Source organism: Arachis stenosperma, chromosome 9 (genome assembly GCF_014773155.1).
Source record: "Arachis stenosperma cultivar V10309 chromosome 9, arast.V10309.gnm1.PFL2, whole genome shotgun sequence".
Lineage (NCBI taxonomy): Eukaryota > Viridiplantae > Streptophyta > Magnoliopsida > Fabales > Fabaceae > Arachis > Arachis stenosperma.
In genome coordinates, this window is record NC_080385.1 from 146,449,409 (window position 1) to 146,461,522 (window position 12,114).

At 33.5% G+C, this 12,114-nt stretch overlaps 1 protein-coding gene across 2 annotated transcripts; it reads right to left on the reverse strand.

Annotated features, from left to right (window-relative positions):
* Positions 1 to 4,375: 4,375 nt before the first annotated feature.
* Positions 4,376 to 6,924, reverse strand: LOC130951248 (steroid 5-alpha-reductase DET2-like). Of its 2 annotated transcripts, none has more exons than XM_057879892.1 (2): positions 5,974 to 6,924; positions 4,376 to 4,955 (listed from the first exon to the last, which is right to left on the reverse strand). In XM_057879892.1, exons 1-2 carry the CDS (start codon positions 6,301 to 6,303, stop codon positions 4,479 to 4,481), a joined length of 807 nt encoding a protein of 268 aa, XP_057735875.1. In that variant the 5' UTR covers positions 6,304 to 6,924; the 3' UTR covers positions 4,376 to 4,478. The 2 variants fall into 2 exon arrangements, 1 of the variants encoding a protein (XP_057735875.1); XR_009073894.1 differs by having other exon boundaries at positions 4,762 to 4,955; positions 5,238 to 6,193.
* Between the last annotated feature and the right edge of the window lie 5,190 nt (positions 6,925 to 12,114).

A 12,114-nucleotide genomic window follows, 5' to 3' on the forward strand; every position in this document is an offset into this window, starting at 1 on the left:
GTAAAGTGTAATTTCTAACCTTTCATTGTTCTTTTTATCATATTTTTTTATCTCACTTATAAAATTAATGGTAAAAAATCATATTTTATTCTCTCAATTGTTAAAAAATTGAGAGAATTTATTCCTGTGGTTTTTCTCAACAACTTTCTATATTTGTTTCTGTTTAGGCTTAAAGCTGTTGGCAGATAAGATAGACCCAGTTTTGGGCATTATTACTTTTTTGTTTCCTTGGATTTTTTTCGAGTCCCTATTATATTTTGAATGGAAACAACAGGCCTTAGATTCGCTAAGCTTGCTTTGCCTTCAACCCAATTTGTATGACCACTCATTCATTTCTTCACTCAATTTGAGGGAATCGGTTGCCAAAACTATACTCTTCCTATATCTTGAACGTATCTTTCTTGCTTTCTCCTACTATACCATTTGACCATCATCTAAGATCCAATGGGATTCACGCTTTGATCGTGTGCCATCAATATTTTAGAAAATTTTTTCATTGGGGATGAGATTCTGGCTAGGATTGCCAACGTCAGGCTCTTCTACCGTTTTTGACATCGTTGAGTCATCCATTAGATTTTTGCTACGTAGTTATACTCTATGACCATATTGCCACAGTTGAAACATATGAGATAAAGACCTTTATAAGAGCGCTTTCAAGGATAGAAATTTGGGGAACTAACTTTTTAGATAAATTAATTTCCACACATATCCTTGCAAATTTGTCTCGAGTGGATAAACGTGGTATGATCAATTTTTAATATGCTACCAATCGATGATTCCACCCGCTATAAGAAATGATGGTTGTATAATTTTATAGTCAAGTTTGGAATACAAATCTATGCAGCAGTCTTTTTCACTTCCTTCTCAGAGTAAAAAAAAAAGGATCTACATTTCTGCACTATAAGATAATGCTTCGCTATCATCCATGGTCCGTTAAGTAGGGCATGGTTGTAATCCTCCTCATCTGAAAAGTGAACTAAAAAATAGTCACACTCATCAAACTTGGTTGAGGCGTTGCTCCATGAATCTCAAACCAATTCTCTTATCCAAAACTTTAACTATCCGAACCGCTTTCTATAGCTTGTATCACTCATCAAACTCCTCCTTCGATACAAGAATGACAAGGCATGGATCGAACAGTTTGTCCTTCATTTCAGCCCCTCCATCTTCCTTATATGAATCATTTTATTATTATTATTCTGCTATAAAAGTAATCCAAAATATTATAAGTATACACAATATTAAAAAAGAAAGTAATTGTATTGATCAATCTAAGCATTTTAATCGATTATTTTCTAATTAAAGTTCAAGTTTGGTGTATGCATATTTTAGAATAGAATCTCTTAGCAATCACGCATCATATGATAAAATATGACTTTCATACTTAACAGACTAATATCTTTTTGTGCACTTGCTAGTTTAAAGACTTAGTGCACTTGAAGAAAAGGATTTTGCATGTCAACTTCAACTAAGAAATTTCGTTTTATACATTTGTCATATTTAGACACAAAATGAACACTGAAAGGGACATAAGGTGAAAGCAAATTATTTGTGTTCAATTTTGTTGAGACTGAAAACAGTAAGGAAAAAGGAATCAAAAGAAACAAAGGACAAATGAGGAGTAAATCTTATCTGCGGAAAGATTAGGCTGCGTTTGTTTATAGAGATAGGATACTGACACATGGATACAGAGATACAAAATCGTGTTTGATAGAAGAGACATGGACAGAGACACTGAATTAGTATATATTTGTAGAACCTATGCACAATTACTCAAGAGGGGGGGTGAATTGAGTATTGCAACAACAATGAATCTTTTTACGAAAGTTAAAGACAATATACAAAAGTGTTATTGTACTAGTATTTTTCCAAGAGCTTAACTCAATTGCTAAGCATTTATAAGGAGCTTTTACTTTCCAATAGACACCAACTCAAATAAATTGATCAAGCTTTTCACCAATCGGACTTAAGCCACTCCTTAAGTACTTACGAAGCTACTTTTCGATCACAATTTATTTGCTCAAAGGTAAAAGACAATAATATTGAAGAGATGAGTTTGGAGAGATGCAAACGCTATTTAGAGTGGTTCGGCACAATCCTTGTCCTACGTCCACTTTCTTTCTCAATCGCAATTGAGAAGTTCCACTATTGCCAAGCTTCAAGGTGCTCGCGCAAAACCTTTTACAATCCGAGTCCTTAGTTTCTAACACCTCACGGTATATGATCACCACTCGTATACTAACCCACTCCACTTAGAGATACCTTCTCTAAGATTTGCCTTGAGTACTTAGTATACCACTTTGGTATCCTCACCGACTATAGTGTTTATAACTCTTGACTCAACCTTGGAGATCACACTCCAATTTACAAGGTGTACAAGAAAACAATTCTCAAAGAATTGTTGAGATGAAATGAGTACTCTCTAGAAGAGTGTATGATTACAAGTTTAGCACTATTGAACCAATTGATATTGCTCTCTCAAATTGTGTATTATATCACTTTAAAAATGTGTAGAATGAAAGAATATGAACAAGATAGTTTCCAAATACTCAAAAATTGTGAAATAAGGCTTCAATCCATCCATTTATAGATTCCCCAAACCTTAGAAACGTTGGGGAATTAATGGGATGGAGCCTTTATGTCAAAACTAGCCGTTTTTTATATTTTTGAATTATTTGCATCGATGCATAACACTTTGCATCGATGCAAATGTGTCTTTGACGCTGAAATTTGAATTTTCAGCTAGGTTGCATCGATGCAAACATCTTTGCATCGATGCAACAAGTCGTTGCATGCTTTGCATCGATGCAAGATGAGTGTGCATCGATGCAAACCTTAAAGAATGGCTTAAAATCACTTCAAAATGCTTAGGATTGATCTCAAACTTGTTGGAGTCAATTCCTATGCTTTTGTACCTTTGAAAACAAGTTTTTAAACCATTTGGCTAGCATCGAATTGCAAGATGTGCATCAAAACATTTTGTGAGTGTGTGTTGAGAGATTTAGCAATTGGTTCTTAACAAGAAGTTACCTAAGTCCTAAGACACTATACTTGTCTTCAAATGTTGTGGACTTGAGTTTCTTGTTGTTGTTGTGTTGCTTTCAACTCTTCATTCCTCAACGTTGAATGTTGGTTGATCTTTCAACATGCTTGTTCATTCAAGTTGTTTGATGGTTTGTCTTTCATGTCGTTTGTTGGTTTGTCATTCATCAAAACCTACGAATACAAACTTCGCATACAAGCAACATGATTTACATATATTGTGTCCATCCTAACTGGAAGGACACAGAGACACTAACAAGGAACACAACTTATTTTTTATTTTTCTTTCATTATTCTTGTTAATTTTTCATAATTATATTTTTTATTATTATATTTTTCGTCTCAAATTTTTTTAATGAAAAAAAAGAGAATAAATTGGATTTTCATAATTTGTTCTAGTTTATCACTAAACAGAATACAAGAACACAAAATTTTGTGCTCTGTCTTTTATGTTTTGTTCTCACTATCTTGTCTTGTTTTGTTTTAAAAAACAAACATAATAGACCATGTTAAATAGAAATTTTTTTTATTCATTGAATATTCTTGTCGAACTCATATTAAGGCCCACCTTATCAATCAATAAAAATTTTGGCATTGAAATTATTAAGTGAATTTTCTATTTGACAAAATTCACTCCTCAAAACCTTGTACCAGAATTAAACTCTAGACTCCAGTAACTCTTTTTTTTTGCCAATAAATCAGAAAGAACTCAAATAAAGGTGTTGTGTTTTATTAATTTAGTTATTTTTCCAATGAAAATAGGTGACTACGGAATAGACTGACCCATATATATGGAGTAACCTGTTGTTCAATTCCTAAAGCATTGTGGACATAAACAACTAGTCTAAACTCTTACGAAAACTACTTTGGGAAGTCAAACTATTTCTTTCTAGAAGAATTCAAACAGATAAACACTTAGTTTTTTGAAAAAGAAGGTTCCACAAATTACCTAATGAACCTATTATTTGAAAGCATCTTCAAATTTACCAATTATCAGTGCAGTAGTGTCTTCATGTTTCATTGTATCAACATCAAAAATCAAAGCCTGCAGTACAATCTTTTAAAAAGCATGTAAATAGCATCCAATAAAATTTGGTTACTTGCATCAGTAGCTTTCGGTATTTTTGAACGCCCTTTATGTTCTTCGGTGGCTGCAATCAAAGCTGTAAAAATTTTTTAGAAAGTTCACCTGACATTTGAGGTGGTTAGACAGGTTAGTTGTATTGCAATATACTTTTTTTATTTTAATAGAAAAAAAAGAATTTTATTAAGAGAAATAATGTACAAAAGAGGATGAGACATCCTCAAATACATAAAAAATATATGACTAAGACCTAATTAACAAAACACATTTGATCAGCCGAAGAGAGTGTAGTTGCAATGTATCCAACATAAGACCTGCAATTCATTCATGAATTAACCGTTCCTAGCAACATTTAGAAGACAAATGGGATAACAGCCTTAACATTTTTAGGGAAATCTTCAAACTTAGAGAGATACCATTTCCTCGTTGCATAGCTCCTTCCAACCAAATAGAAAGTGGTGCCTATGGTAAAACACAATGAATACACAGTCTGAGAAATCATTGAAATCCCGTAGAACATAGTGATTTCAAAGAGGTAATGAGGGCATATAACAAGCCCAAACAAGCCACCCTTTGGAATCTTGTACTCCTTTTCGCCCACCCCTCGCAGTTTCGAAAGGAGATAATGGTGGTAGAGGTTTCCAATGATACCAATGAGGAACACCGCAACCCCAGGGTACATGAGATCAATTTGTGGCTGTGGAAGCCCCTCTGTTACCGTTAGGTGCTGACTATAGGTCATAGTTGCAGCTGATATAAAATAACTCAGAGTGATGGGGATTGCAGAATCAAGATACATGTAGCCACTATATTTGTGGACAAACAATACCTACACAGCACAATCAAACAGCATTTCTTAAAATTTATGAGAATCAAAAGATTCTTTAATAGGAAAAGAACATAAGCAGAATGCTTAACACATATATATTAAACAATAATCAGTTAATCACTTATATCCAACCAAACAGCAAACTGTTGTTTCTTTTATTACAAGAAATTGATCACAATTTCCAAGTAAATAATGACCGTTACCAATTTCACAATTTGTGATTCCTTAGTCCTTTCACCAAAAGTCTAAGACTACTCGACCCCGGAATGGAATTAACCTTACCAAGAGAGCCTTAGGCCTTTGATGAAACCTTAATCAAATCGGATTAGAAGAGTTCGTCATAATAGGCCCATCTCTCCGAAATAGGAAATTCATGATTTTCTCTACTTTCTCATGCTGAAGTCAAGAATCGAAACGCCAGCTTCGCCAAAATACTCTCTCTCAGAATATAAACCCTAAAAAACGAAAAAAAAATTGAATGTGTTTAAAGAATAGATAAACTACCATAGTACCATTTTCTACTTTTGAATTATCAGAATACTATCAAATCTACTGGAAAAAAAATAAAATAAAATTTATATATATTAAACATAATTTTGATAAGATTATCTAAATTCCTAACAAAATTATTGAAAAATTTTAAATTACTCTCTAATCTAAAGTAAATTCCACCTCAATCCTCAATCCTCCACCACGCCGCCAGCATGGCCACCACCAGTCCACCATGCATCCTTCCTCTACTATTGCCGCCAGAGCCACCATCCTCACTCTCCCCGAGAAGATCTCCCTTCTCTCTGACAATGCCTCCTCTCTCCCCACAATGACATGAAGCTACAACAATTTCCCTCTAAGAATGTAGCCTCCATGTTAAAGGGAATGCAAAATTCAAACACTCTATCAGGACTTACTATTGAAGATAATATGATACGAAGTTATTGCCACTAGTTATTAGTTTCAAAAAAGTTTTGTGTTTTTTGAATAGATTTGTGGCCGTTTTGAACATTTATTAATTTACTACCTCTAAGTCTCTCTTGAAGAAATGGAGGGTGAGAGCAGATTGGAGGAGCGTAGATCTGAGCCCCTCGTTAGGGAAGATGAAGAACGAAGCGACACCGGCAAGAAAGGCGGGAGTGTAGAGCATCAGCATCGCAGCTCTGCTTGACAGCTTGATCTGTTTAGCAGAGTTGGCGGTGGTGGCATTCCAGAATTTGGAATAATTCATATGCTTCCCTCTCATCTCCGACAACCCTCCGCTCGTCAGCGACACCAGGTTCACCACGGACAAGGCTGAAACCACCAGAGACGGCGGCGGTGGGAAGAGGAACTTCAGTAGCGCAGACATTACCATGATGCTAGCTAGAAATAGTAATAGTAGGCTCTACTTATTCTTCATGCCCCATGTCTGGTTGAGGCTTTTATGTGTATGCAGCATGTTTCTTTTCGTATATAGTTTTTTATTTGTTCAAAAGACATGGAGAGAAAAAATCTACGTGGCCTTCTTTTAGTCGCTTGTCTATACTTGAACGTGTCCAATGTTACGGTGGTTCTAACTAATTTGGTGGATCGGTTATCTGTCGGCTCTACTTATTCTTCATTCCTCGTTCCTAAATGAGGCATTTATATGCATAACTATGTGGTCTTGCTTTAGTTGCTTCACTTGCTTGCAATATACGTGTGTTTATAAAGACAAGGAGAATTTCTTAAGCCATCTAACGAAACTGGGTTGCGTTCTTCTTTCTTCTTTATCCTAAGATCTTCTCTTCTTTTTATGTGCTTTTCACTCCTTTGTTGTGTTGTAGTGGTTGTTGGTTGTTGTGCAGTAATTTTTAATATTGGACAAAGAAAAACACCAAGTTTCGGTAGCAAGTTAGCAAGGGTGGCTATGGCACTGCAAAAGTAGAGGGATGGAGGCTGAGATAAGAGTGATTTAAGACTAGGTTGTGATTTATTTGGAAGATAGAATCCTATAATTGAGATTCAATTAGGATTAGGGTTTGTAATTAAAGAACTAAAAATTTAAAGTTTTTTATAAATTGGGGATTAAGTGTTTGTATGTTATTACCTTAATAAAAAAAATTTATTTTTATGAAGATTTTTTTTATCTTTTAGTGTGTTTGACAAATTTCTAGTAATAAAAATAAAAATACTAGAAAAACAAAAAAATATTTTTTTGAGAAATTATAATTTATATTTTTTTAGAAGATTTTTTTTAAAAAAGATATTTTTTATATAATAAATAAATAAATAAGTACTTTTATATTGTTATACCCAAACATAATTGATAGATAAAAATATCTTTTTGCATGAGATATCAAATATAAAATTATTTTTATTTTTCCGTAAGATCTTTAAAAAAAATAACTCAAAAAAAAATCATTTTTCAAAAACTCACCCAAACAAATCCTCTCCTAAATATAAAACGGACTACATAGGCCATTTCGTTTGCCAGGTCGTTATAAAACGTTAACGAACCACATTTTTTTTACGGATGTGCAGTTTTGACATTTTTTATTTTAATTAAGAATATTTTTATTGATAATAAAAGTGGAAGTTATTTTTGTCATCGTCAAAATATTTTATCAATTCCGTTACGTAACTAATAAAAATTTTGTCAACTCTTACTAATTTTAATTGGGCTAAACTCTAAAATCCATTTCATTTAAAAAGTCACATTCCTAATTATCCAAGGTTAATCCTAATGTCTCATATTTACTATTGTAAACCTAATTTACCCAAAATTTTTACTGCGCACCCACATCTCCCACTTTATTTTTAATGGATGTGTCTTCTACTGTATGTGTCTTCTGTTTAAAACTTGTTTGAATATGTCTTCTGTTGGAAATATCTTCAATAAATGTGTCTTCTATTAGAAGTGTATTTAATAAATATGTCTTTTGTTAGAAGTGTCTTTAATAAATATATCCTTTGTTTTACACTTCTTTAAATGTGTCTTTAATAGATGTGTCTTCTGTTTAAAACTTATTCAAATATGTCTTTCGTTAGATGTGTCTTTAATAAATTCGTCTTCTATTTAAAACTTGTTTAGATGTATCTTTATTAAATGTGTCATTAATTTCATAACTAATTAATAAATCTTTTGCCTCCTAATCATTTCTACAATCTTAAATTATTTCTAAGCAACGTATATAAGTACAAGTTACTAAACATATATAATAATAATAATAATAATAATTCAAAATTGTAACAAGAACTAGCCTAAGAATTTGTATATGTTCTTCAATTACAAGACTCATATTATTTCTAAGGAACGTATATAAGTACAGGTTACTAAACATATATAATAATAATAATAATAATAATAATTGTAACAAAAACTGGCCTAAGATTTTGTATATGCTCTTTAGTTACAAGACTCATACTTTATTGATGTAACATACAAAATGTTACTGGTCCATAATTCATAACTCATCACAAGCAGATCTATGCAATAATTTAGAGTATATCCATAAAGGTTTGGCATAAAATTGAATTAAAAAAATAATAAAATGAAAGATCTATTATCTCCATAATAGATGAGTTATATCCTAAATTAACTACCTTTCATTCATAAGAATTAAACTAAATTGATTCACTTTCATCTTTTGACTACCAACTATACAAAAAATGAAGCATGTTCAGTTGTCCTTTCTCTCTTTCTACTCATGCTTGCTACCTTCTATTCTTACACCAATTCAGCCACAGCACCATCTCCAAAAACTTCTTCCACAACATCATCAAAACCATCAGCAACAATCAGATACAAAATTCCATAAATCATCAGAACAAGAATAATCTTCATCAGCAATAAAAGATGTTATAAACATTATCATAGTAAATACAAAAAAAATCATTATTGTGATTATATATCTTCAAAATCATTCTTGATTTTCAACTTTAAAATCTTGAGATCAAAAGAAAACATAGGATGTTACAAGTATTATCACAGTAAATGAAAAAAATCACAAAATCAACAACACAAGAATAATCTTCATTAGCAACAAAAAAACACAAACTCCTAAAATCAACAAACATTGCAAATTCCATAAGGACCCACCATTTATATATTAATGTAAGCATTAATATATAAAGTCACAACTCATAATCTCAGATAGAATTAATATATATGTGCTACAACAAGTAAATGCATCACAGATGCAAAATTTGAATAGTACATAGCTGACTAAGTTTTTTTTCAAATTTTCAGTAAATTATCCCTCAATGTATTCTTTAGTGTTAACAAGCTACAAAAAGATTCATCCACACAAAAAATAATGTCAGTTACTAGGAACTAAGAATCTTAACATGAGTAAACTATACAATAGCAAACAACTAGGGAATGATTTAGAACATGTATGTAACACCCTAATTACCCTAAACCTTACCTCTAGTCGTAAAGCAAAGGTTGATTAGAGGTTACAACAATCCTAAAGCTTATACGTAAATATATATAGAAGGAAATAATAATTCTAGAAGCCCAATGAAGAATACAACTCAAAAATAAGATTCGAAAAGCGCAAAACGTACACACAAAGTTACTAACTTAACGCACAAGAAAGAGGTATAATATAACAAAATATAAGTATATAAGAGAATCTAATAGTCATAAAGATCTAGCCACAGCTCGCGGAGTTTAAGCCAGCTAGCTATATATAGACAATACAGAAATCTGAAAGTTAAAAACAGCTTATACAAGTTTTTCTCTTAAGGTAAGCCTCTAGGTAAAAGTAAATACAAAAGATGAGAGAACTAAGCAAAATAATCAAAAGACTCCAAAATATATATCCAGAATCCTCTGCTTTGTCACCATCAGCGCAACTCATCGAGGTGGATTGCTACCTGCATCTGAAAAATAACAACAGAATATGGTATGAGAACCAGAGGTTCTCAGTATGGTAACAGTGCCCAGTGATATAAGATATAAGACTCCGGGATGCTAGAGGCAATCCTAGAACTTCATATCCATCAAAAGTTTCATTTTAAAGCATAACTAAAATAGTAAAGCATAACTTAAAACCTTAACATAAAAAGGGGTAATCTAACTTAGGAGGGTTTCTAGTCTAACACTTCTCTGCTATCCCACAGCCTTCACCAACGTATCCTCCATGCGATTCCATCGCCACCGCCTTCTGAACCTCCTCAATCCCAGTAGAAAACACATATAATATCAATGCAAGTAAAACACAAGTATAGGCATATATGGCAAGTAATTCAAGTAGGCAATTAGGCATGTTATATAATTAGGCAAGCAAATTACAAGTCGGCAAAGCAAACAAACAAATAGAAGATGCACATGATGAATGCCTGTCCTATTGATTGTGATATCACATTGTCGGTTCAACTGCCAACCCGACACATCTCCATTGAGACGTCGCCCTTCGAAATCATAATTTGGAACCCTCGAGATATGGTGCTCAGAACACCGTCATGGATTTTATGCCTGCACACTCTAGTGATCCAAAGGGATGCGAGCGGGATACTCTTGCCACGGACCTCACATCTCAACGTAAGCTGGACGAACCACCGCCCTTATACCGCCGCCGCTACCTCGACAGGCGGGATCCAACCGCCGTCCCTGTCGGGCGCATAGCGTCTCAACAATATCAATTTAAAAAAATGTTACATCAATGATTCTTCAAAAATTTATTAATTCAGTATGTCAATGATTCATCGTTACAACTCTAAGTCCTCAACTTATCTCAACCAGTGTCAATTCACAATTTCCTTTTTGAACTCATTAATTCATCACTTCTCAATTCATATGTCTTTCTCCCTTCTCACTCCACCAAAGCCATCTTCAGTACACCAGAAACCTAAGCCTCCATTCTCTATCTTGTCAAGGTAATACCAAATTAAATCTCCTAGGACCTTTCCCATTTTTTGATACCAGAAAAAAAGTCAAAGAGTCTTAAATAGGTATCACAGAAGTTTACAAGTTTGTTGAGAAGGTGAAACAATCAAAAATAAGATTTTAGATGAAAAACAGGGCATGTGCGTACGCACAGGGGTGTGCGTGTGCACGCCCAGGAAGATTTTCAATGTGTGTGCATACACATAGAGGTGTGCGTACGCACAAGTATAAAATTTTCCAATTCTGTTTGCTCGCACAAAGTGTGCGAACGTCCTCAACAGAATGCACCTTGCAACGTGTGCGTGGGCACAAGGCTGTACGTGCGCACAGCTTACAGATCTTCGTTGATTGTGTACGTGCACAGAGCGTGCTAGCGCTTCCATCAGTAACCATGTCCCCGTGTGTGTGTGTGTGTACACAAGGCTGTGCATGCGCACAGGTTCAAAAATCCACGGGGTGTGCGTGCGCACACAAACCAGAAATCACAAATTCTTCACAGAATTCAGATTTCAACACCTAACTTTCAACGATCATATCTTTTTCTACAAAATTCAGATTTCCACAAATTTAAACCATTTTTAAGCTTGTTAAATTATATTTCATTTGATCTAAAATGCATTAATTTTGAAAACAAGTTGCTCAAGATATAATCCGTTAAAGTTTATCAAAAACTGGTTTTTCCCAAAAGTTTACTAAGTTATTAAACCTCCTAAATTCTCTACCAAATCAATTCAAAACCTATTCAATTTCACCATAAAACACAACCAAATGCTATACTTTACCTTTCCATCATAATTCCACCAACTCAACACCTATACCAATCAATTCCGCCTTCATAGATTCAACAACTCTACAATTTGCACATCAATATTCCACAATCACCAACTTTATAAAAATCTCATTACTCACAAGCATATTCCAACATCAACACACATAAAAATTCATTATCATCCCACATCATCATCATCATCATTATTCCACCCAATTTCATAATTCAACATCATTATTTACCACACTTAACACAATCATCAAAATCATCATACATCACAATTATTAGCAATCAATTTCAATCCTATTCTATGATCAACTAGCCTATGTGTCCAAAAATATTATATATTACATAGAGGAAACCGAAACCATACTTTGGCCGATTTCCAATATGCGCAAAATTACCAAATTGACCTCAACCAAGCTTCCAAAAGTTCTCAAACTCAATCAAGCCACCAATTAATCTCCAACAAGCATCAACAATCACTAGTCCAAGCTATACACATTAATTTACCACAATTAATACCTAGGGTTCTTAATTAT

Coding starts and splice junctions, on each gene's coding strand:
- LOC130951248 (XM_057879892.1), bottom strand. CDS start 6,303: ATGGTAATGTCTGCGCTACTGAAGTTCCTCTTCCCACCGCCGCCGTCT. Junction 4,956..5,973: donor TCTTCAAGAGAGACTTAGAG/GTAGTAAATTAA, acceptor TGTGCTGTGTAG/GTATTGTTTGTCCACAAATA.